This window comes from Bos indicus x Bos taurus, unplaced genomic scaffold, assembly GCF_003369695.1.
Source record: "Bos indicus x Bos taurus breed Angus x Brahman F1 hybrid unplaced genomic scaffold, Bos_hybrid_MaternalHap_v2.0 SuperScaffold_100126, whole genome shotgun sequence".
Taxonomy (NCBI): domain Eukaryota; kingdom Metazoa; phylum Chordata; class Mammalia; order Artiodactyla; family Bovidae; genus Bos; species Bos indicus x Bos taurus.
In genome coordinates, this window is record NW_020867066.1 from 484,022 (window position 1) to 511,292 (window position 27,271).

The 27,271-nt window shown below is 41.7% G+C and overlaps 1 protein-coding gene across 3 annotated transcripts in view; it reads right to left on the reverse strand.

The window, feature by feature from the left end:
* The window catches only part of LOC113888431 (multidrug resistance-associated protein 4-like), a 155,739-nt gene that overhangs the window by 54,311 nt on the left and 74,157 nt on the right, over positions 1–27,271 (reverse strand). For all 3 annotated transcript variants that reach the window (XM_027535557.1, XM_027535558.1, XM_027535555.1), the window contains 5 exons: positions 20,190–20,340; positions 12,214–12,333; positions 10,970–11,080; positions 5,559–5,659; positions 4,343–4,534 (listed from right to left, as the gene is read on the reverse strand). In XM_027535557.1, coding sequence (XP_027391358.1) covers positions 4,343–4,534; positions 5,559–5,659; positions 10,970–11,080; positions 12,214–12,333; positions 20,190–20,340 — 675 coding nt within the window. The remainder of the gene's footprint in view (positions 1–4,342; positions 4,535–5,558; positions 5,660–10,969; positions 11,081–12,213; positions 12,334–20,189; positions 20,341–27,271) is intronic.

Genomic DNA, 27,271 nt, shown 5'->3' on the forward strand with positions numbered 1-27,271 from the left:
AAACAAAATTAGTCTACCTCTAGAGCTGAAAAATGCTTTAATATGGCCCAGGACTCTCTAAAATCATCAAATCAACCACAAAAATCATCTAAATAAAAAATGTAGCCCATGTTCAGAAAACCAGGAAACCTAAGGTACTATTTACCTCAGTTTTTTTTTTTTTTTTTTTTTTTTAATTTTGGCTGAGCTGGGTCATGATTGCTGTGTTCAGTTCAGTTTCAGTTCAGTCGCTCAGTCGTGTCCAACTCTTTGCGATCCCATGAATCAGAGTATGCCAGGCCTCCCTGTCCATCACCAACTCCTGGAGTTCACTCAGACTCATGTCCATCGAGTCAGTGATGCCATCCAGCCATCTCATCCTCTGTCGTCCCCTTCTCCTCCTGCCCCCAATCCCTCCCAGCATCAGAGTGTTTTCCAATGAGTCAACTCTTTCCATGAGGTGGCCAAAGTACTGGAGGTTTCAGCTTTAGCATCATTCCCTCCAAAGCAATCCCAGGGCTGATCTCCTTCAAATGGACTGGTTGGATCTCCTTGCAGTCCAAGGGACTCTCAAGAGTCTTCTCCAACACCACAGTTCAAAAGCATCAATTCTTTGGTGCTCAGCCTTCTTCACAGTCCAACTTTCACATCCATACATGACCACAGGAAAAACCATAGCCTTGACTAGATGGACCTTTGTTGGCAAAGTAATGTCTCTGCTTTTGAATATGCTATGTAGGTTGGACATAACTTTTCTTCCAAGGAGTAAGTGTCTTTTAATATCACGGCTGCAGTCACCATCTGCAGTGATTTTGGAACCCATAAAAATAAAGTCTGACACTGTTTCCACTGTTTCCCTATCTGTTTCCCATGAAGTGATGGGGCCAGATGCCATGATCTTCATTTTTCTGAATGTTGAGCTTTAACCCAACTTTTTCACTCTCCACTTTCACTTTCATCAAGAGGCTTTTTAGTTCCTCTTTCTGCCATAAGGGTGGTGTCATCTGCATATCTGATGTTATTGATATTTCTCCCAGCAATCTTGATTCCAGATTGTGCTTCTTCTAGCCCAGTGTTTCTCATGATGTACTCTGCATATAAGTTAAATAAGCAGGGTGACAATATACAGCCTTGCCATACTCCTTTTCCTATTTGGAACCAGTCTGTTGTTCCATGTCCAGTTTTAACTGTTGCTTCCTGACCTGCATACAAGTTTCTCAAGAGGCAGGTCAGGTGGTCTGGTATTCCCATCTCTTACAGAATTTTCCACAGTTTATTGTGATCCAGGCTGTCTCTAGTTGTGATGAGTGTGGGCTATGCCTTGTTGCAGTGCACGGGCTTCTCACTCCTTTTGTTCCTGAGCACAAGCTTGAGTAGTTGTGGCATGCAGGCTCAGTAGTTGTGCCGCATGGACTTACTTGCTCTTTGGCAGGTGGAATCTTCTCAGACTAGGGATTGAACCAGTGTTCCCTGCACCGGCAGGTGAATTCTTCTCCACTGCAAAACGAGGGAAGTCTTGGTTCTTTATTTTCACTTGCTATTTCTTCTATGGATTAAAATCCTGCATAGTACCTACTACACTTTCCTATTGGCCGTAACTTCCAGGAATCCTGACAGCAGAAGGAATGAGGAAAACAGAATAAAGCCTCCCTTCTGCTAGGCTGGTTCACTCACATGTCCCCTCCCCACCGACAGCAGCCTCTCTCAATCAAATCCAACACCAAACGTGTCTCCTGGAGTGACGGGGGTGGGGACCATAAGCAGAAGAGGAATAGGTAGGATGTACACATGTGAAGTGAAATGGCTTCATAAACATGCTGCCCAGGTATCATCTCCCCACACAGAAATGAAGCTAATGGCGATACTGTGTCAAGTTGCTACAGTCATTAATTCAGTCTCCAAATTTAATTTGCCTGAAACATTTTAGAATATCAATAATCCTATGATTTTCAGGTATTAAGAAGGAAGAATAAAGAATCTGTTATGTTCCTAAGTTGTGTTACAGAGTTTCTTAGATAATTCATATTCTATGCCTTTGGGGAAAATTTAAGACAAGTGCAAGTTAACAGAATTACATTTACAATGGAAAATCTGACAGACACATTGTCTGACAGTAAATAACCATTGCCTTGAGTGCTCTAGGGGACAGGATTATATCAAGAGCTGTGGTTAATGTTTTCCTGACACACCAGTTCACCTTATTTCTGACCTACACTGGAACTGGAAATAATTAAGACCAGCTTTTGCCCTGTGACTAACTGAAGCTGCTCTCTGGGTAGCATTTGGGAGTTAAGTTGAATATTTATTTTTTTTCATTTTTATGTTACAAGGGTATTATTCACTAAATTACAGCTACAGTCCACTAGATGGGTCTGTGGTGCTGAGAGTTTTAAAGAGCAGTTCTTTCCATTATTCAGAGCTGTCTTGTGTATGTGTTGGTTACTGGCTGCTCACACCTGCTACTCACCCTCGAAACCAGCAGTCCCTAAGCACCTCTCTGTGCCCTGCAGAATGCCACTTTCTGGGGAAAAAAGATGAAAACAAGATGCTCCCTGATTTTAAAAAACCTCAAGGTACTTACTGTGAAATACAGATTCCAAATTATAAAGCATGCTATAGGTGGTAGCTTTTATTTTCATTATAGTAAAATTCACATAACATAAAATTTAACTGCATAACCATTTTTTAGTGGACAGTTTGGTGTTCAGTATATTCACATTGTTGTACAGCCAAGCTCGAGAAATTTTTTGCCTGCTAAAACTGAAATTCTATACCCATTAAACAAACAACTTCCCATTTCCCATCCACCAGTCCCTGGAGACCACCATCCTACTTCCTGTCTCCTTGAATTTGACTACTCTAGGAATCTCACATAAGTGGAATCAGAGTATTCATTCCCTTTGTGTCTGGCTTATACCATTTGGAAAGATATCATGAAGGTTTATCCATAGGTCAGAATTTTCTTCCTTTTTAAAACTGAAGAATATTTCATTGTAAGGATTTAGTTCCTTCCAACTTTTGGCTACTGTGAAAACAGTGTACCATAATTTCTATCTTAAAAGAAAAGATAAGACACTAACGAAGAATTGAGGGTCTCAAAGATTTGTTAGATCAACTCAGAAAATGAGGAGACGTTCACCAGCCAGATGATGGAGGGAACAGGTCTCTGAGGTAGAGGCGCAGCGTGCACACTGAAAACCGGGAGTGCACGGTGCTTTGGGAGAACCTATACACGACCTGATTGCAGGGGTGTGCGTAAGTCAGGAGACATACTGGCTTCAGAGGGAGATGGGGAAGAGCTTCCTACTACCTTGCCTGTTCTGGTTTAGTCTCTTCAAGACACTGTCCTGGGCCCAGCTGAGAGCCTCAAGCTTAACGAGAAAGGAACATCACCAGCAGACATGGACAATGGCAGGTCTAGGTCACAGCCTCTGTGCCATCTCCCATGTGGATCTTCCCTGCTCCCTTCAAGGTGCTTTTGACTTTGAGCAAGTCTCCAGGCCCTGCCTCCATCTGAGGCCCTGGTTCCTCACCCCTGACTGGGTCATGATTCAGGCTCTTCTCTTCCCGACAGCCCCTACTGGACTAGGCTTAGGGCTGTGGTCTGGTTCCGGCAGCAACTCACCCAGGCCAGTAAGGATCAGTTATGTGCTAAAGAAAGAAGCAGTCTGTGGGTGGGAGGGCAGGGGCATGGCAGCTCAGTGTGGGTGAGTAGAGGACAAGTCCACAGCAAAACCCAGGGACAGAGGAGCAGGCTACACCAGAGGGCACCGTGGGAGGAAAAGAAGAAACACAAAGAAGAAAAGATGGGGAACATTGCTGGTGGTCCAGTGGCTAAGAACCTGTGCTCCCAAAGCAAGGGGCCTGGGTTCCATTCCTGATCAGGGGAACTATTAACAGATCCTACATGCTGCAACTAAGAGTGTGCATGCCACAGTGAAGATCAAAGATCCTGTGTGCCACAACTAAGACCAGCACAGCCAAATAAATAAATAAAAATATATTAAAAATAAAAGATGGAAAGGAATGAAATATTGGAGAGTTAGGAACAGGGAGCCAGGGCAGACTACACAGTCTTTGTTATGAATAATTAGGTGTCACATATTGTGCCCTGGGTCAGGTTAAGATCAAGGCCTGGAGCCCATGACCCATCAACCACCAGGAAGGAGCTGGTGACACAGGGAAAAAAATGCTGGTATCCCCATTCCATGGTCAGTTTCCAAGAAAGATTCAGGGACAGTGTCACTGATCTAATCTGCATCCATTAGGAACAGAGTCCCCTGTACACAGACAAGGAAGCCAAGACCAGAAGTGGTGCTAAAACTTTAGCTGGATTTTAGAGAGGCAAATGGCTTAAACTAACCTTTTCTCTTGTGCCAATGGACATTCCCACGTTCTTCAATACCAGAGGCCCATCCAAGCTGTACCTGAAGTTCATATTAGAAAAGTGAATCACTCCACTCTGGGGCCAGGATGGAGGTGGACGATATTCACATTCCCAGGGTGCTTCTTTCTCATGGTCTGTATATTCAATCCCCCTTTCTACTGAAATCATCTGAAACACATATGACATCACATAAGTTAGTGTCAGGGGGTCTTATTTATGGATGATCAGAGACTGTAAGTAAAACCTTCTGCTTTCCTATGGTTTAGAACATCCTGGGCTCAGAATCCATAAAGGACAGAAGTAGGAGTCTGATGAGGCCTTGGATGATTTGCAAACTTGTTCATCATCCTCAATACTTTTACTTATGACTATTCCCTTCAACTTTATATTAAAACTAAAAGCATTACAGAAATGAATGGTAAAATTTTATTGATCCACCTTTCACATCTGAAGAAAAAAATGAGAATTTTTTCAAAGAAAAGAATACTTATGGACACCAATCAGTATGTGTGGCTACAGAAGGGTCACATGTTACAGATGAGCAGAATTGGACAGTCATCAAGACTCATTTTAATAATTAGTCACTGTCTACTCTGTTAGAAGGCTGACATGGAAAGACTTTGTTTTTCTCCCTTTAGGAAAAATTCAAAATGTATAATTTACATAACCCCACACCTTTGAGAGCACACTCTGAGAGGGAGCCTATCCTACCAGGAAGAAGGGCTGCCAGCAAATTCAGGTGTTCAACACATACAAGAATAAATGCTAAAATGCAGGGAGGGGTGCAGGAGCATATTAATTAAATAAACCTCAAAATACTGGATTCTTTTCTTTTACCAAAAATGAGGAATTACCCATTAAGAAACAAAGGTAAACAAGCTGCTAGTTAATAAACAATTAGCCTATATTCTCTCCAGAATTTCAGGACCTTTCTCCTTTGAGACATTTACTGCATTTGAAGTCAGTCTGTGATGAATATAAAACTTTCTGGCATGGTATACATAAGTCTGAGAAAGATGTATATACTTAATTTTACATTAACTTTAAGCAGATGGAGGAGAATACAAAAAAAAAAAACTTTGTTAACTATAATGCAAAAATAATAGTTTTACTATTTTACATAAGAATTGCTTTTATGCCATTTAACGGCAAGGAGACTTGAAAAGGCTAAGAACAGAAAGATAAACATCACCATGTTCTCAACTTCGGCACTTTGCCTGATGCACCACGGGAACATCCCCGTGAGTGTGAGTGTGAGAGACAGGACCAGGCCAACCTGCCCAGGAGTCAAAGCTAAATGAGGAAGAAGAGAAATAAGGTCAGTCTACTTCTCAACCCCTCACACAGCTCCTTCTGTCTCTTTACAATGAAGACTCTTTTATTTTTATGATTTTTATTGCAGAGTGACTGAACTGAACTGAATAGTTGATTTACAAAGTTGTATTAGTTTCAGGTGTACAGTAAAGTGAAATAGCCATATATATACATATAATCTATTCTTTTTATTTTCCCATATATATCATTACAGAGTATTAATTAGAGTTCCCTGTGTTATACTGTAGGTCCTTTTTAGTTATCTATTGTATATAGTAGTGAGAGGACTCCTTTATAATATTTGATTCATTTACATGTAATGATAGTATTACTTATAATATTACTTCTGCTGATTGAGACCATAAAACAGTTAAAAAAAATAAATAAGAAAAACCCACATGAGGGACTTCCTGGGTGGTCCAATAGCTGAGATTCCAAACTTCCAATGCAGGGAGCCTGGATTTGATCCCTGGTCAGGAAACTAGACTGCACTTTCCACAACTAAGACTTCACACACTGCAACGAAAGTCCTGCCTGTCTCCCCTGAGACTGAAGATCCCCCGTGCCCCACATAAGACCCAGGGCAGCCAAATGAATGAATAATGTTTTTAAATATTATGAATTTAGAAAGAATTAACAAAGTTGTTGCTGCTGTTCACTCAGTAAGTCATGTCTGACTCTTTGCGACACTATGGATTACAGCACACCAGGCTTCCTTGTCCTTCATTATCTTCCGGAGTTTGTTCAAACTCATGTTCATTGAGTTGGTGATGCTATCGAACCATCTCATCCTCTGCTGCCCTCTTCTCCTTTTACCTTCAATCTTTCCCAGCATCAGGGTCTTTTCCAATGAGTCAGCATTTTGCATCAGGTGGCCAAAATATCGGAGCTTCAGCTTCGATGAATAGTCAGGATTGATTTCCTTTAGGATTGACTGCTTTGATCTCCTTACAGTCCAAAGGACTCTGAAGAGTCTCCTCTAGCATCACAGTTCAAAAGCATAAATTCTTCAGCCCTCAGCCTTCTTAAGGGCTTCCCTTATGGCTCAGCTGGTAAAGAATCTGCCTGCGGGAGACTTGGGTTTGATCCCTGTGTTGGGAAGATCTCCTGGAGAAGAGAATGACTGCCTACTCCAGTATTGTGGTCTGGAGAATTCCATGGACTGTATAGTTCATGGGGTTGCCAAAAGTCAGACATGACTGAGCCACTTTCACTTCACAGCCTTCTTAATGGCCCAACTCTTACAGTCTTACATGACTACTGGAAAAATCATAGCTTTGACTACATGGACTTCTGTTGGCAACATGATGTATCTGCTTTTGAATATTCTGTCTAGGTTTGTCATAGCTTTCCTTCCAAGAAGCAAACATCTTTTAATTTTATAGCTGTAGTCACTGTTCAAAGTGATTTTGGAAACCGATAAAATAAAATCTGTCACTGCTTCCACTTTTTCCCATATATATGCCATGTAGTGATGGAACAGGATGCCATGATCATTGTATTTTAAATGTTGAATTTCAAGCCAGCTTTTTCACTCTCCTCTTTCATCTTCATCAAGAGATTCCTTAGTTCCTTTTCACTTTCTGCCATTGAAGTGATATCATCTGCATATCTGAGGTTGTTGATATTTCTCCTGGCAATCTTGATTCTAGCTTGTAAGTCATCCAGCTTGGCATTTTGCATGATGTACTCTGCATATACCTTAAATAAACAGTGACAATATACAGCCTTTTTGTACTCTTTTCCCAATATTGAACCAGTCTGCTGTTCCATGTTCAGTTCTAACTGCTTCTTCTTGACGTGCATACAGGTTTCTCAGGAGACAGGTAAGATGGTCTGGTATTCCTGTCTCTTGCAGAATTTTCCACAGATTTATGTGATCCATGCAGTCAAAGCCTTTCACATAGTCAATGAAGCAGATGCCCTTCTGGAATTCCCTTGCTTTCTCTATGCTTGTATGAATGTTGGCAATTTGATCTCCATTTCCTCTGCCTTTTCTAAACCCAGCTTGTACATCTGGAAATTCCCAGTTCACATACTGTTGAAGGATTTTGAACACAACCTTACTAGCATGCAAAATGAGTGCAATTGTATGGTAGTTTGAACATTCCTTGGCATGACCCTTCCATGGCATTGTAATGAAAACTGACCTTTTCCAGTCCTATGGCCACTGCTGAGTTTTCCAAATTTGCTGGCATATTGAGTGCCGCACTTCAACATCATCTCCTCTTAGGATTTTAAACAGCTCAACTGGAATTCCATTACCTTCATTAGCTTTGTTCATAGTAATGCTTTGATAAAATCCACTTGACTTCACACTCCAGGATGTCTGAGTCTAGGTGAATGACCACACCATCATGGTTATCCAGGTCATTAAGTTCGTTTTTGTACAGTTCTTCTGTGTATTCTTGTCACCTCTTCCTAATCTCTTCTGCTTCTCTTATCATTTCTGTCCTATGTCATATTAATCCCACCTGGATTAAGATACACTTGACAGTATTACATAGGTGAAGATCATGTCATTATTCAGATTTTTGTCCCTATGGCTTCAATTATCATTATGTAATTTCACTTTATACATCCAATGCAGCTGCAGTTGAAACCACAAAAACAAGGCAATGGGTTCTCAGAGGTAGTGTTTTTAAATCTAAAATATGACTCTCACAGCTCCATTATTAATGACTATGATTCAGTGTTATTACTATGGACTAGTTAAGGACACTGAATTCATGCCACATTCCAACAGCTGCTCATCTGGTACCCACACAGCAGTGAGGATACTGTTTTTGCAACAAAGAATCTTTCTCACCCCTATATACCAGAACCCTACAACCAAGAGATTCAAGTAGACTTAAAGCTAAAACCTAAAACCTAAGCTGTACAAAAAGCTTAATAGTAAACTTGATTCTCTCCTCCTAACTACAGGACACTACCTGGAATGTCCAGAAGATCAGTTTGCTACAGTTGTATAGACCTTCAAACCATTCAAGAAAAATAAAAAGATAAAAGATCTCAACAAAGACCTACTGCAAATAAATAAACTACTCAAAGCAATCTATAGATTCAGTGAAATTCCTATTAAATTACCAATGGCATTTTTCACAGAATTAGAACAAAATATTTTATATTTTGTATGGAAACACAAAATACCATGAATAGCCAATGCAGTTTTGAAACAAACAAAGAAGAAAAATGAAGCTGGAAGGAATCAGGCTCCCTGTCTTTAAACTATACTACACAGCTACAGTAATTGAAACAGTATGCTACTGGCACCAAAACCAGAAATATAGATCAATGGAACCAGATAGAAAGTCCAGAGACAAACCTATTCACCTATGGTCACCTATGGCAAAGGAAGCAAGAATATACAATGGAGAAAAGACAGTCTCTTCAATAAGTGTTGCTAGGAAAACTAGACAGCTACTTGTAAAAGAATAAAATCAGAACACTCCCTAACCCCATACTCAAAAATAAATTCAAAATAGATTCTAGACATAAATATAAGAACAGACACTACAAAACTCTTATATGAAAACAGAGAGAGAACTCTCTCTGACATAAACTACAGTAAGCTCTTTATTGATCCACCACTAGGACAATGAAAATAAAATAAAGCATAAACATTTGGGACCTAATAAAGCTTAAAAGCTTTTGCATGCAAAGAAAACCATAAAAATACCAAAAAAGACAACCTGCAGAATGAGGGGAAATATTTGCAAATGAAGTGACTGACAAGGGATTAAACTCCAAAAGAATACAGTTCGTGCAGTTCAATATCAAAAATAAATAAATAAACAACCCAATCAAAAAAATGGGCAGAAGATTAAGACAGACAGTCTCCAAAGAAGACATACAGATGGCCTAAAAGCACATGAATGATGATAAAATCTCTAATTATTACAGAAATGCATATCAAAACTACAGTGAGGTTTCACCTCACACCAGTCAGTATGACCATCATCAAAAAGTCTACAAACAATAAATACTGGATAGGGTGTGGAGAAAAAGGCACCCTCCAACACTGTTGGTGGGAAGGTAAACTGGTACAGACACCATGGAGAACAATGTCGGGGTCCTTTAGAACCCTAAAAACAGAGCTACTGTATGATCCAGCAATCCCATTCCTGGGTATATATCCAGAGAAAACCATAATTCCAAAAGATTCATGCACCCTAATGTTCACTGATGCACTATTTACAATAGCCAGGACATGGAAGAAACCTCAATGTCCATCAACAAGCAATGGATATGGAAGAAGCGGTACCATACATACAATGGAATATTACCCAGCCATAAAAAGGGCAAAAGAATGCCATTTACAGCAACATGGCTGGACCTAGAGACTTTAGTACTGAGTGAAGTAAGTCAGACAGAGAAAGATAGAGTATGATGTCACTTATATATGGAATCTAAAAAACGGCTTCAAATGAACTTATCTACAAAACAGAAGTAGAGTTACAGGTGTAGAAAATAAACTTATGGTTACCACGAGAAAGGGAGGGGTGGGATAAATTGGAAGACTGGGATTGACACATGCATACTACTATATGTAAAAGATTAAAATAGATAACTAATAAGAAACTACTGCAAAGTACAGGGAACTCTTTAATGACATATATGGGAAAAGAATATAAAAAAGAGTGGCTATATTTTATGTGCAGCAGATTCACTTTGCTGTACATCTGAAACCAAGACAACAGTGTAAATCAACCATACCCCAATAAAACTTAAAAATGAAAGAATGGACTAAACGAGCCAAAGAAGGAGCCCAAGGCACCACAGGTCTGCTGGAGCAGGCATGTTCATACCTGGTCTTTGCTCCTAAAGATTCCGAAAGCCAAAGACAGACATTCTTTTCTAAAGGACAATGTATGTGAAGTATCTACTAAAATGCAAATTACTAAAAAAATGATACATGCACCCCAATGTTCATGGCGTACAGAAAAAGAGTCTTTAAAAAAGTGGAGATATGTATAATAGATTCGCTTGCCTATACACCTGAAGCTAACACATTGTAAATCAACCATATGCCAATCAATTATTTTTTTAAAAAGAGATCTCAACAAGAACCTATTGTAAATAAATAAATAAATAGGAAAAAAGATAAAAGTTCTCATCAAGACACAAATGACTTCACATGGACCAAACTGAGGAGTCATATGCAGCAAACACTTTAATACAATTCATTAGAACCAAAGAGTATATATTAGACATGATGACAAGAATTTAAAAACTACAAACAAAGCTGTAAACTGTAAACAAACCACAAATGTCCACATCTGTACTTACTTTCTACCAGAATCAGGGCCCCAAAGGCAACAACAGTGACAAAGATGGCACAGATGACATCCAGATACACAGCGAGCCATCGGGACGTCATCAAAAGCAGGAACCAAGCCTCTGCATTTGTGAATCGTTAAGCATGATACATAAACAGAAAAACCATGTTAGCTGCTTCTCATAACAGAGAGCATTTTCTCAGTTGAGCTACAGAAGATTTTACACAAGGTAGAATAGCAAAGTTACACACCCAAGAATCCTGGAAATTCCAGAAAACTAGGCTCCAACACAAGACAACACATGGGTCACAGAGGATCAGTCCAGGAAGCAAGGCTTGAGAACTTGAACCCACAGGTTATCAACAAAAATACGATCATAAGAGAGGAGGCAGTAAATCCTCTCATTGGTGTGTTCCCTGCAGTGCTGGGTCTCAGCATGAAGATCGTCCTCTCACAGGGCCGACTGCTCCCAGCTCTCTGACAGCTGAGAGCACAGCTCACACTGTTTCCAGCACCTTCTGCCCTCACTACAGGGCACTGCGATGTTTATTCTTAAGGGCCAGGGTCTACATGACCATCAGCTAACAGGATCTGCATGTGACTTTCAATATGCCATTTTATCTTCAAAATAAAGTAACGATTGGAAGTTTGACCAGGATTTCATAGACTTAGAGGAAATTCTGAATTTTCTACCTAGGAAAAACGATTTCACCGATACAAAGTATGATCAAGTGGGTTGCAAATCAGGAAATTATTTTTGTCCATCATGTCTGCTACCCTCCATGCTCTGAAAAGAGTTGGCAAACCACTCTGGGGGCCAAGAACAGGGACCACCTGGTTCTGAAAAGACAGTTTTATTGGAACACAGCCATTGGCTGATGTATTATCTTTGCCTGTCTTTCTGCTACAACAGCAAAGGTGAGTGTTGCAACACAGACAGCACACAAAGCCTACAATATTCCCTTCCTGGACCTTTGCAAAAAAGAAAAGTTTGCTGACTCCTGACCTAAAGAGACAGAAATCCATATGGCACCGTGATGGAAGGACCATGCAAGCCAGTCAGGGGAGAAAAGCAGGGCTGTGAGGGGGGAAGGGGGAGCACAGAGGGGATGATGAGAGGAAGGGGTGGGGGAGGCAGGTGGGCAGAGAGGCAGCATGGAGAGAGATGCTGGCCAGCAAGACTACCTGAGAGGGAGTTCAGGCCTCAGAAGGCAGCACACCCCATCTTGAAATTATTTCCAGAAATTTACAGACCTGAGTGCAAATCCTGGTATGCATCAAACAGCTCCTGAAACTTCTGTTCAGCCTTGTACGCCCGGATGGTCCAGAGTCCCCGGAGAGAAGATGCTAAGTGGGAAAACACTGGGCTCCGAGCTGGGGAAGCAGAGACAGACACAAGACAGAGGAAGTCAGGGAGGCTGGATGCGAGGAAACCAACTGCCTCCTAGCCTCTGTGGTCACATGCCCTACTAAAGGGAATCCTCCATGAGACCCTAAACTCCTGATCACACCAAGCTTCACTTTAATGACCTGGGAATGAGAGAGTCTCTTTGAAACGATCTTTGACCAAATTCAAATCACAGCTAGATTTAGATAAAGAAATTCTTGTTTTTTCACCAAGATCCTCTCAAACATGACTCCCTCCAAATTCTTCTGGCATCTCACCAGGTGGAAATTGTTCACAATTTTTAAAAAATATACTGAAGAATATTTGATTTACAATAATGTGTTAGTTTCAGGTATATAGTATAGTCATTCAGTTATTAGTTATTTTTTTTTCCTGATTATGTTCCATTACAGGTTATTATAAGATACTGAATAAAATTCCCTGTGCTTTACAGTAAATCTTTATTGCTTATTTATTTGACATATCAATAGTAGTGTGTCTGTTAACCCCATACTTCTAATTTTTTCTTCCCTCCCTCCAAATCCCCTCTGGTTTCTGTAAATTTGTTTGTTTTCTATGTCTCTATTTATATTTTGTATACAGATTCATTTGTATTACTTTTAGATTCCATTTATAAGTGATTTCATATTTGTCTTTCTCTGACTTACTTTCAGTTCAGTTCAGTTCAGTCGCTCAGTTGTGTCCGACTCTTTGTGACCCCATGAATCACAGCACGCCAGGCCTCCCTGTCCATCACCAACACCCAGAATTCACTCAAACTCATGTCCATCGAGTCAGGGATGCCATCCAGCCATCTCATCCTCTGTCGTCTCCTTCTCCTCCTGCCCCCAATCCCTCCCAGCATCAGGGTCTTTTCCAATGAGCCAACTCTTCACATGAGGTGGCCAAAGTATTGGAGTTTCAGCTTCAGCATCAGTCCTTCCAATGAACACCCAGGACTGACTTTACTAAGAATAATATTCTCTAAATCCATCCATGTTGCTGCAAATGGCAATATTTCATTCTTTTCCATGGGTGAGTAATTATTGTTCACTAATTTTTGAATCAGTAGCATTCTAAAATTTAATTCTCATTAGTATCCTCACCACCCTGAATTTTGATGAGCTATCTGTGTGTTGTTTCCACCTTAGATTAGTAACCTAAGGGCTGGGATTGAGTCAGTACATGCCCCACAGTGGACCAGAGCCAGACACAGGACAGGGGGGAGATGAGAAAGGACAGCAGATAGTCTGCCATCTCCCCCATCCTGGGCCTGTCCCTGCACCTGCACCAGGAGTCTCCGTGCAGGTCACAGAGCATCTGGTTCTGCACTGCCCTTGTGCCCACAAGACTCATACAACCAAGGATTCTTTGAACAGTCTTGACTTCCACTCTGGAAGCCTGATGGATGTTTTCATAACTGCTCCGCTGGATCTCTGAACTGCGACATCATCTAACACTTCCCCTTTGTACACTGTTTAGGCAAAGAGCTGAAAGTGATTCATGGAGCTTTTGATCATCCAGTAGTGTGCCTATGTTCTCATTCCAGCATCCACACTGCTCTCTCTTCACTCTACTGACTAACTTCTTAACTTCCTATAAATTTGTACTTATAAGAGCAACGTAAACTCAGATTGAGCTCATGCTCCAAATAATAAAGGCGAGGGACTCTGTTCAGGCCTTTTCTTCAGCCCAGCAGGTGTCCCAACCATCTCCAGAACTCATCAGTCTGGACACCGGGTGTTCACAGGGATGATACAGGTGAATTCCGGGGCCCATCACCCTGTCAAGAGGATGCTGAGAGTCCAGCTCGAGAGAGCACAGAAAACTCACTAAAACCAGGCTCTCACTTCCTGAGAAAATGAGGTGACATCAACACTATTCATCATAGACAAGGCTTCTGAGCAGGAAGCAGATGTGGCTATTTACCCAAGGAGAGTCCTGGAGTGTACTCTCCAGCGTGGCCTCCCTCACCTGCTTCCCTGTCAGGAGATCAAAGCTGCAAGTGATTCTCTCCAGTGGGGATGGAGGGCGGGGTCGACTTTAGAAACCAGGTGTCATCTAAGCCTTGAATACCAGGGAACCAAAACCCCATCACCGACCTCACCTCATGCCCAACAGTTACAGGCTGGGGGAATCTGGACCCATGAAAACCCATCCTGTTTCTTTCAAATTCCAGTTAGGGCTTAGCAGGATGCCAGGGGGAGAAGGTAATGGCAACCCACTCCACTAGTCTTGCCTGGAAAATCCCATGGATGGAGGAGCCTGGTAGGCTGCAGTCCATGGGGTCCCTAGGAGTTGGACACGACTGAGAAACTTCACTTTCACTTTTCACTTTCATGTATTGGAGAAGGAAATCGCAACCCACTCCAGTATTCTTGCCTGGAGATTCCCAGGCATGGGGGAGCATGGTGGGCTGCCATCTACGGGGTCGCACAGAGTTGGACACGACTGAAGTGACTTAGCAGCAGCAGCAGCAGCAGCAGCAGGATGCCAGGATGAGTGAACTGGAGGGTCTTCAAAGAAATTAGCTAGTACAGGGGGAGAGGGGATGTCAAGGCTCTGGTGTTACCCAAAGTATCACTTTTCCCACAAGCACTGAGCTCGCTATCCGAAGCAACTATGTCACAGTCATGGTGTCAGTCCGCAGTCACAGACACGTGTAACCCTACAGTTCACATGACTGATGCCTGTGTTTCTCTAAACCCTGAGGACACTTGGGGACACACCCCACCAGGACTACAGATCTTCCTGGGCAGGAGGACCTTGGGCTGACAGTGCTGCTACAGGTTATATTTCAAGCTATGTGAGACCTCTAGTTGTGAGTAAGTGTCTTGATCCCCTCATGTTCAAGGTTCCAGTGCCTTTGGTCATGGCCAGCAAGTACTTTACAAGCATTGATTCAAGAAATCCTCATGAGAACCCCAGAGACTGAGGGATTAAGAGCATTCAGTGCCCAAGATTAACTATATTAACCCACCAAAGTGACAGACCTGGGTGTGAGACATAACTTTCTTAATCCCAAGGTTGTGCTTTTAATCACAACTGCAGTGTCTCAGAGGGAGAATAATCAGAGTTAAGGATGCCCGTGTGCAACAATGTGCAATTTTTCTCCAAACTTTGTTATTTATGTTCAGAAAATCTTATTTATGTTCAGAAATCAAATCTTACTCAGCTGACATCCAACAGCCTTCACCATTACTGCACATCTTATTAAGCAGCTCAGGTTGAACAAAGTTCCTGGTAATCTAGTATAAGAACTCCTTAAAACAGCAGACGCGATGATGATCTATGGTCCTAATACATCTGACACACGTGCTAACCCTCCCCTGGCAATGCTCGTAGCAGACATTGCTAGTTGATCCCAGTACTTTTTCAGACAGAATTTGGATAGGGCTTCATCATTCAGGCACTGCCAAATCAAAAAGCTGGTTAAAGAAAGGCAATCACATAGTACCCTGGTTTTATGTACTTATCTATGACTGACCACTGTTATGCTCACTTTTGCAAAAATGTGCCCCTAAAAACCCTATTATAATTAGCTGCCAGTATGTCATTAAGATGAAAATGTCAGCCTAAGCTTCCAGAAGAACTGATGCTTTTGAACTGTGGTGTTGGAGAGGACTCTTGACAGTCCCTTGGACTGTAAGGAAATGCAATCAGTCCATCCTAAAGGAAATCAGTCCTGAATATTCATTGGAAGGACTGATGTTGAAGCTGAAACTCCAATACTTTGGCCACCTGATGCAAAGAGCTGACTCATTTGAAAAGACCCTGATGCTGGGAAAGATTGAAGGTGGGAGAAGAAGGGGACGACAGAGGCTGAGATGGTTGGATGGCATCACTGACTCAATGGACATAATGAGTAAACTCTGGGAGTTGGTGATAGACAGGGAAGCCCGGCGTGCTGCAGTCCATGGGGTTGCAAAGAGTCAGACATGACTGTGTGACTGAACTAAAGCTTCCAGAGGCAGTTAGGCAGTAGGATATGAAAAGAAACCTCAGGACATTAGTAGTCCTTCAGAGCACAAGGATGAAGCAGGCTTATGCCTTCTGGTCACAGCAGTCAGGTGTCCTTCATTTGGCTAGTGGCTCCAGCAGGGACCTTAAGATATACTCTTACTCCTTCAGTTGCTCAATTGTGTCTGACTCTTTCTGACCCCATGGACTGTAGCAGGCTCCTCTGTCCATGGGATTATCCAGGCAAGAATACTGGACTGTTTGCCATTTCCTCTTCCAGGAAATCTTCCCAACCTAGGGACTGAACCCATTTCTCCTGTGTCACCTGCATTGGCAGGCAGATTCCTTTATCACTGAGCCACTTGGGAAGCCCTAAAACATATGATCAGTTAGTATTTAGAAAAAACAGTGGTGTCATTGTTTAGATGACCCACCACCTAGAGAGAACATAGACAGTTCTAACCAGCTGGCTACCACATGTGGTTATCACGGGTGTGTAGGAGGGGATATCTGGATTGAATTTAGGGTCTAACTTTTTGCAGCCTACTAGGATGCAGGAAAATCCAAATATTCCACAGAGGTGATAACAAAGTTCTCAGACTCTTGAGCTTAAATACTGAGAAAATCCTGTACTGCTTTTTTTTTTTTTTTTAAAGGAGAAGGCAATGGCACCCCACTCCAGTACTCTTGCCTGGGAAAGCCCATGGATGGAGGAGCCTGATAGGCTGCAGTCTATGGGGTCGCTAAGAGTCGGACACCACTGAGCGACTTCACTTTCACTTTTCACTTTCATGCATTGGAGAAGGAAATGGCAACCCACTCCAGTGTTCTTGCCTAGAGAATCCCAGGGACGGGGGAGCCTGGTGGGCTGCTGTCTATGGGGTCACACAGAGTCGGACACGACTGAAGTGACTTAGCAGCAGCAGCTTTTTAAAAAAGCCTCAGGAGGAGCCCTTCTCTCCACTTCCATATGGATGGGAAGTGGCCCTTCCTCAGGCAAAAATCTCTGTCAAGTGTTCCTTTTGGAAGAATCCCTCATTGAATATACCAGAGAGATGGTTTTCAGCAAGACTCTTGAATGACCCCATTTCTTGGGCAGCCTCAAACCATAAGATGTCTAAAGCCTTGTCTACACAGAAGATTGGATGGAGCTCATCACATCCTCTTCTGCCTCCCCAGGTTCTACCATCAACCAAGTCACATCAGCAGAACACCACACACACCTGGACTCTACTGCTCCCCATCCATCCAAACACCTCACAAAACTGGACCTTACAAAAGTTTAGCTGTTTCTCTTGATGACTGAAAAAATTTTTCTATAGCTTTTATGAAACTGATGATCACTATCCTTTTTGCAATTAATTAGAATAAATATCTCAGAGAAGGTAATGGCAACCCACACCAGTACTCTTGCCTGGACAATTCCATGGATGGAAGAGCCTGGTAGGCTGTGGTCCACGGGGTCATGAAGAGTCAGACACGACTGAGTGACTTCACTTTCACTTTTCACTTTCACTTTTCACTTTCATGCATTGGAGAAGGAAATGGCAACTTACTCCAGTGTTCTTGCCTGAAGAATCCCAGGGGCAGGGGAGCCTGGTGGGCTGCCGTCTCTGTGATCGCACAGAGTCGGACACGACTGAAGTGACTTAGCAGCAGCAGCAGAATAAATATCTCTTTAAAAAGTCAAAGTGTTAGTCACTCAGTCATGTCCAACTCTTTGTGACCCCATGGACTGTAGCCCACAAAGATCCTCTGTCCATGGAATTCTCCAGGCAAGAATACTGGAGTGGGTTGCCATTTCCTTCTCCAGGGTAACTTCCTGACCCTGGGATTGAACCAGGGTCTCCTGCATTACAGGAAGATTATTTACCACCTGAGTAACCAAGGAAACATCTTAAGTGTTATTTTAAAAACAAAACATGCAAATGCAACAGTGAAAAAAAACTCCTTTGACTGGATGAACTGAGATTTTTTCCACTTGGTATATACAAAGAAACTTGGGGCTCAATATTCTTCTCTTCTTGGCTTGGTTTCTAGAAGGTTAAGTTGGTGTTCATTTGCAAGAATTATGTATGGTTGTGAGAGGGAAATGGCAACCCACTCGAGTATTCTTGCCTGGAGAATCCCATGGACGGAGGAGCCTAGCAGGCTGCAGTCTGCTGGGTCTCGAGAGTCAGAGACAACTTAGCAACTAAACTGCTACTACTGAAATTCGCATTGGAGAAGGAAATGGCAACCCACTCCAGTGTTCTTGCCTGGAGAATTCCATGGATGGATGATCCTGGCTGGCTGCAGTCCATGGGGTCACAGAGAGTTGGACACAACTGAGTGACTAACACATACACACACATTTATGGTTGAGGTCTCTGATACAAACATATTCCCTAACTTCTTGGCTATAGTTTTTATAACTTTTAAAAATATATAATAATTCTACTTTCCTTATTAGTTTTCATATTGATGAAATATATGCATTAATAATGAGATAAATTCAATTATTTCATCCTCTGTAATCATCTGCACAATAGAATGAAGCTAAAACTATAGTACTTTGGCCACCTGATTCGAAGAGCTGACTCATTGGAAAAGACCCTGATGCTGGGAAAGATTGAGGGCAGGAGGAGAAGGGGACAACAGAGGATGAGATGGTTGGATGGCATCACGGACTCAATGGACATGGGTTTGGGTGGACTCTGGGAGTTGGTGATGGACAGAGAGGCCTGGCCTGCTGTGCTTCATGGGGTCGCAAAGAGTTGGACACGACTGAGTGACTGAACTGAACTGAGAATGATTAGTCATAAAATGTGATTCCCATTATTCTATTATTTTTGTTTGTTTTGGCTGCAACTTTCAGGTTCTTAGTTCCCTGACCAGGGATTGAAGCTGTGCTCCCCACAGCAGAAGCACAGAGTCTTAACCACAGGACCACCAGGGAAATCCCTGTTCCCCATTATTCTAAATCTAGGAAGCTGAATGGGGTAATAAACTAAATGCATACTAAACAGATCCCACCCTTGTGTCCTCGGATTCTTTTCAGCATCGTTTATATGAATAGCTTTAAGACATGGGAGGGCACACAAACAGTTTGGTATCACCCCAAATACTAGTAATGATAAAGAGCAAACTTGCAAATAACAGGATTATCTTTTCAGTAGGGCCTCCCTGGTGGATAAGACAGTAAAGAAACCACCTGCAGTGGAGCAGAACTGGCTTCAGTCCCTGGGTTAGGAAGATCTTCTGGAGAAGGGAATGGCTACCCACTCCAGTATTCTTGCCTGGAGAATTCCATGGACAGAGGAGCCTGGTCAACTACAGTCCATGGGGTCGCAAAGAGTCAGACACAACTGAGTGACTAACATATGTCTTTTCAATACATTTAACAACTGCAACTTACTTGAACATGTGAAAAAAAAGTATTTTTCAAATATATCACTTCTGATATAAATTTCCTAAGGTCTCCTTTCCTTTTCTAACCTCATCCTTTCCTTGTCATTTCTGGTAACTTCAGGAGGAGAAAAATTGTCTATTTTCCTTCTACATTAGTTGCTACATGAAAAAATATTTTTAAGAAAAGTATTTATAGAGTGGATACTCTGTGTTAGGAAATACGTCATGAACAAGACAGAAATAGTCCCTGTACCATGATGCTCACATCCATCCCCCTTGTGCTAAAATGCAAAGCCACAGCTGACCTGCCACCAGCTCTATTTGCCTTAAGAACCACACTGACTCACAGTGGCCATAACATTCAATTACCTAATGTTAACTTGTGAGAAATTGCAGAAGACAGAGTCTGTAGAATTTCAGGGGTCTTGTTAATTATGGCATAAATAGATGCCAGCCTGCACTGCCATCCCAACCTGAGAGCCCCGGTACTCACTTGTACATTCCAGGCGTTTCACATCTCGTGATGTCCTTAAGAAATACCACTGGAGAACAAAGAAAATGATGCCAAGCGGAATCACTGGTATAGCAGTCCAAGGAATTGCAGCCACGATCACGCCCACAACACCAATCATAAGAAGAAATGTCTGACATAGCAAAAATAGATACAGAGGCCTCCTTATGAAGGGTACTTTCAAGTATAAACTGTAATGGGTTTGTTCTCTTGGGATTAAACTCTTTTCCTCAAAAAGACTTGTTGGGACAGCAGGGAATGCTTTTCCTTCCAAAGAAATAAAATTATAGGTGGTCCTCATGATATTTAGGGCTTCCCTGGTAGCTCAGATGCTAAAGTGTCTGCCTGCAATGGGGGAGACCTGGATTCAATCCCCAGGTTGGGAAGATCCCCTGGAGAAGGAAATAGCAACCCACTCCAGTACTCTTACCTGGAAAATTCCATGGATGGAGGAGCCTGGTAGGCTACAGTCCATGGGATCGCAATGAGTCAGACACGACTGTGCAACTTTACTCACTGGCATGATATTTAGTGCGTGACTCAAACACGATGATAAGAACTTTCTAGGTATCAGCTCTTGTGATAAACTCAGTAGCCCTATGAGGCAGGCATTACTAGTTTTAACAGAGATGAATATTTGAGGTTCAGAGAGTAGGAGCTCAATACCAACTGTCAGGAGTCAGCAGGTGGTACTAGAGAGATGAGCGAGCAGGTATCACAGGTGAGGAATGCAGAAGCCTCAGCAATGCATGGAGGGATAAAGAAGTGGTTAATTACAAATTCAGTGTCCATAAAAGTAGGACAAAATTTAAATGCTGACCTTCAGATGTAGGAATTCCTCTTTCTAGAATTTACTATCCATAGTTAACATACACTAAATGTTGACTGTGTTCAAACTTTCATGTGTATTAACTGATTAATCCTCATAATAGCTCTATCTAGTAACAGTATTGTCTCATTTTACAGATGGAGAGAGTGAGGCACAGGGAGAGGAAATCAACTTGATGGAGACTGCAAAGCCTCAATCATGAAGCTGGGCAGCCCATGTCATGAGCCTTTATGATATATTTAAGCTTGCCCCCAATATATAGCCATCTTTCTATCATTATAGTAAGTATTTAAAATGCCTGTTCCAATGGCTAATGATTATAACAACAGCAGATCCCATTTACCATGTGTCTACTGTATGTAAGACACTGTGCTGAGTTCCATGAATGTTCTCTTAACCATCACATTATCCCATGAGATGATTCTATCTTAGGAAATGATCTCAATCAAAAAAAGACAGAAGGTAGAATAGAAGACAAAATCATTGGTTGATGCTGATTTAAGCATCCATCTTTATCAGGAAAATTATGATACCCTTACTTTTTAAGAATGCAATCAATAGTTATCTGCTTGCTATGACAGTGGGGTGGAGTGGTGGGTATGTGCAGATTCAGTCTGGGCCAAGGCTTCCAAAATTTGTAATCTCAGGTGGATACAAATCCATAGTGACCTGCACAAGGCAGAGAGTGCTGGAAAAACAAAGGGAAGAATTCAGGAACATTTTTAGACAATTCTAAGAAGAAACTTATGTCTGAATTTTACAGGCTGGTTTAACAATAGAAAGAGTGGCAAGAATAACTTGTGGGCAGTAACTAGAATTGATGGAAATTTTGACGAAAAAGGAGCTGAGATGAGAAGTTAAGATGTCTGTCTGAGTTAACACTGGTTGTTCTGGGTCCTCTCAGAACCAGAACCTACATCCCATGCTCACCACCCTAGGGGCTCCCCACCTTGTCACCCAGGGCAGCTGGCCCAGGTGTGTCTTTGAGGGATGGGTTAGGAGGGTAATGTCTGTATCACAGAGACTCGGGTTATCATTTCACTGTTCTTCCTGATCAGTTTTTTCAGAGGATCTTCACAACCATCTTGTGAATGAGAAAAGTAAGAACTTCACTTTCATTTACAGATACGACATAAAGATGGGAGGGCAAGTGGCTGTCCTACATTTTCCCAGGAATGACTGCAAGTCAAGGACAAAGACAGGAGCGGTTTGTACCCAGGGAATCCCAGAGCCACAGCCGCAGGCAGGAGGAGCCTGGAAGGAGGAGGAAACGTCCAGAGCTGTGACTCTGTGTCCAGGAGCCCTTGGGAGCCAAACTCTATTATCTGGATGGAGACCCATGTGCTTTTCCTGTTTCTCCCACATCTGCTGTTGTATCAAAATAAAACCTAGAGCGAAGAGGATGGGATTATGAAGGAATACATTACAGTCATAAGTGGAGAAATATAGGCCTGACTGACCACTCTACTAGACCTACAAATGAACAACTGCTTACAGCCACTGCATTAAGTTTGCATTCCATCGGCTACAACTTTCATGCTTATGCAGAGGGGTCCTACCAACTCCTTCTATGTCTGGTATTAAGTCACCTGGCTTGCAATTGTTGGTTGTCAGCTTTTTTAGCTGACTCACACCATTTGATGTGTAACATTCATCAGTTCCAATAATCTGGCTTTTCACAGGTGAGGGCCTTTTAAGACGAACCCAGCCTGTCATATAACCTGGGAAGCAGAGGAAAATCAAAATGAAGGGCTCCACAGAAGCTGAGCCAATGCATTTGCCTTAGGTATGCATTGAAGACTCATTACTAATGCTCTCAGAAGCTCTGAGGTTAGCTTACATCCTTCAGAGTCCATGCCCCCGAATTCTGAAGCAATTAAAAGAGGATGTCTCTAACATCTACTTATAGGTAATACTATGCTGCTGCTGCTGCTGCCAAGTTGGGTCAGTCATGTCTGACTCTGTGCGACTCCATGGACTGCAGCCTACCAGGCTCCTTTGTCCATGGGATTTTCCAGGCAAGAGTACTGGAGTGGGTTGCCATTGCCTTCCACATTATGGACTGAATATTATTTATATATACATATTTGGGTACGGGTTTACAGTTATATGTATACATATATGAATCTTTTATTGCCAGCTATTGCAAACCCTCTGTAGAAGTTGCCAGAAGATGAAAATAGTATCTAAACAAAAAGTCATTTGAAGAAGGAAACAAATGATTCTGGTGCAATAAACATCTCTTCCTTGAAGCCAATCTCATTTCTTTCTCCTACATGCCCACGAATTCCAAAAAGCCCAATTCAAGCTACATACATAATTTCCTGGTTAGACTTCAGGCCCATCTGATGGACCACACCAACATAGCCAGTGCTTCTGAACCTCTGTCTCACAGGCACAGAGACAATGATGGGTATATAGAAAAAAGTATATTGACCCAGAAGCAAGTGACTCAAGTCCTGATGCATCTCAAGTAAGGAGAATCATTATTTTTAAATATTTCCCATTTGGAGCATACATACCATTTGGGAAATTCTAACCCAAGTCTATGAATCCACATGAAAATATATATTAAAAAAATTTTAGATGAAATCTTTCACGTGAGAGAAAATGATGATTTTTCACAATTCATAAAAATTATTTAGTTTGTAGAGAATGACAGCCTATATCTGGAGGGGAAATTCCACTAGCCCAGTATTGTGCTGAGACAGGGTTTAGGGCTAAACTTCCTGAATATTATTAACAGGGAGGGTAAGAATCTACACCCACTCTCAATCTTAGTAAAAACTGGGATATACCAAAAACATAAAAGAATGGTGGTAAGAATTAAATGATGTACATTACACTTTACGTCATGTACATAAAGTGTTAACCAGTTCAAACATAACAAACTGAAACCCCAACTCCATCATCACCACCCTCCAGTGTGCTCTGCATGCCAGCAGCCAGGGGAGGAGGGATGAGATATTCATAGATTTATGAGCTCCCCAAATATTAAGAATCTCATGAAGTTGAGCCCTAAGAGACCAATCATTCTAACTACTATAACAGCTTACTATTATCTAGAGACATACCAGAGCAGGTTCTACTTTTCCTAGATGAGGTGATGATGTCACATGTACCAAAGTGACTGTGGCTTTCCTTTGGTCACAGTGAAAATCATTTTGGAGGTCTATTTTGTTTGAAGATGCACTTTTAAAATAATATGGCCAATAAACTTCATTCCTACTACAATTTTTGTCCTCTCTGTATTATCCTCCCCACTCTAGGCCTTCCAAAGATTGATAAACTTAGGGACATGGCAGTAAGTAACATTTTTTGAGATGTTTCTTTCCTTTTTAAATTTTTTTAAAGAGACGTTTCTTTCCTTATTCCATATCTTCTTTATCTTTCAAGTTATCCTTTGTCTTAGTGAAGACTTACCGTTTTGACACTACTAAGTATTTATGGGAGACTAAGGGAAAAAGTGATGGACCTCTGAATCAACAAAACCAAACCAGATTATTCAATATAATCCAAAGAGAACAATTTGACAGTTTCTATTTCTTGCACCATGAACTGGTATATTGATACCAGTGGAAGTACAAAATCTAGATTTTGTAAACTCATGAATCTCAGGAAATTCCACTGTGTCCACAGGTTGGCCTTCTTGTTGGAAGCAAGCAGCCTGGTTAGGATGTCAGGATGACTAAGGCAGAGGACATGTCATCACTACCTATAGAAGGAAGTCTCATGAGCACCTTTCATCCTCCAAAAGGATACTATGCTATGAGCAGCTGTTTATGACAAGCCACTGGCATCTAAATGAATTGTAAATGAAATATACAAAAAAGCAGCAAAGAAAAGAAAATAATGCTTGTGAAAACGTTAAAGGTCTTGTTTAAAACCTTGTGCAAACAAAAAAATCGAAAAATAAGACTTTGCTTTATTGCTAGAGGCCATGACAAGTTTTCTCATAACACAGAAGTTCCACAGTTCTCTAAAAGTAGCCAAAAAGCAAAGAAGTGATGGTCACCCCATGCTCTCAAATATCAATTACAAAAGACATTTTATAAGACTTGCCATGAGTCCCAATCTCAAGTATTTCACAGGCTTTATGTAATCTCATTCTTACATCAACAGGAGGAAGGATTATGCTCTCCATTTACAAAGCAGGAAACTGATGCTCAGAGAGGCTTATTGATTTGCCCAAATTCACACAATTCAGTCATTATGACCCCAAGTCTTTTCTTTTAATTTCTGCCTGATACTGTAACACATATAGAGATAAAATTCACATTTAAAAAATTAATATCTAAATTATATTCCTCTTTTATATATTTGCCCTTCTGTCTGCATTTTCTACACTGTTGGGTTTCTTGTGGTCATATCTGGCCTCTCCCATGAGGGGACCAGTTCTACATTCCCAGCTAATTAGGGAATAACAGCCCACTCAGTTTGGAGAGCAGAATGATTATTCAGTTCAATTCAGTTGCTCAGTCGTGTCCAACTCTTTGCAACCCCATGAATTGCAGCACACCAGGCCTCCCTGTCCATCACCAACTCCCAGAGTTCACTCAGACTCACGTCCATCGAGTCCATGATGCCATCCAGCCATCTCATCCTCTGTCGTCCCCTTCTCCTCCTGCCCCCAATTCCTCCCAGGATCAGTCTTTTCCAATGAGTCAACTCTTCACATGAGGTGGCCAAAGTATTGGAATTTCAGCTTTAGCATCAGTTCTTCCAAAGAAATCCCAAGGCTGATCTCCTTCAGAATAGACTGGTTGGATCTTGCAGTCCAAGGGACTCTCAAGAGTCTTCTCCAACACCACGGTTCAAAAGCATCAATTCTTCGGCGCTCAGCTTTCTTCACAGTCCAACTCTCACATCCATACATGACCACCGGAAAAACCATAGCCTTGACTAGACGGACCTTTGTTGGCAAAGTAATGTCTCTGCTTCTGAATATGCTATCTAGGTTGGACATAACTTTTCTTCCAAGGGGTAAGCATCTTTTAATTTCATGGCTTAAGTCCCCATCTGCAGTGATTTTGGAGCCCAGAAAAATAAAGTCTGACACTATTTCCTCTGTTTCCCCATCTATTTCCCATGAAGTGATGGGACTAGATGCCATGATCTTTGTTTTCTGAATGTTGAGCTTTAAGCCAACATTTTCCACTCTCCACTTTCACTTTCATCAAGAGGCTTTTGAGTTCCTCTTCACTTTCTGCCATAAGGGTGGTGTTATCTGCATATCTGAGGTTATTGATATTTCTCCTAGCAATCTTGATTCCAGCTTGTACTTCTTCCAGCCCAGCGTTTCTCATGATGTACTTTGCATATAAGTTAAGTAAGCAGGGTGACAATATACAGCCTTTACGTACTCCTTTTCCTATTTGGAACCAGTCAGTCGTTCCATGTCCAGTTCTAACGATCATTAAAAGATCCTAAAAGTGCTTGCTGGGCTTCCCTGGCAGCTCAGTGGTGAAGAATTTGCCTGCCAATGCAGGAGATGCGGGTTTGATTACTGGATCAGGAAGATCCTGTGGAGAAGGAAACGGCAACCCATTCCAGTATTCTTGCCTGGGAAACCCCATGGACAGAGAAGCCTGGAGGGCTACAGTCCATGGGGTCACAAAGAGTCAAACACAACTTAGCGACTAAACAGCAACAGCAACAGAGCATTCTGTTCATAGTTTTTTCAGGCACCCTGTCTACCACATCTAACCCCTTGAATCTGTTCATCACCCTCATTGTATAACCGTAAAGGATTTGATTTAGGTCAAAGATGAAAGGCCTATTGGTTTTCCCAACTTTCTTCAGTTTAAGCCTGAATTTTTCAATAAGGAGCTGATGGTTGGAGCCACAGTCAATTTCAGGTCTTGTTCTTGTTAACCGTATAGAGCTTCTCCATCTTTGGCTGAAAAGGACATAATCAATCTGATTTCAGTATTGATCATTTCATGATGTCCATGTGTAGAACCATCCCCTGTTTAGCCAGAAGAGGGTGGTTGCTACAACCAGTGTACCCTCTTGACAAAACTCATTTAGCCTTTTCCCTGCTTCATTTTGCACACCAAAGGCCAAAGTTGCCTATTACTCCAGGTATGTCTTGATTTTCTACTTTTACATTCCAATTCCCTATAATGAAAAGGATATCTTTTTTGGTATTAGTTTTAGAAGGTGTTTTAGGTCTTCACAGATCCATTCAACTTCAGCTTCTCTGGCATCAGTAATTGGGGCATAGACTTGTATT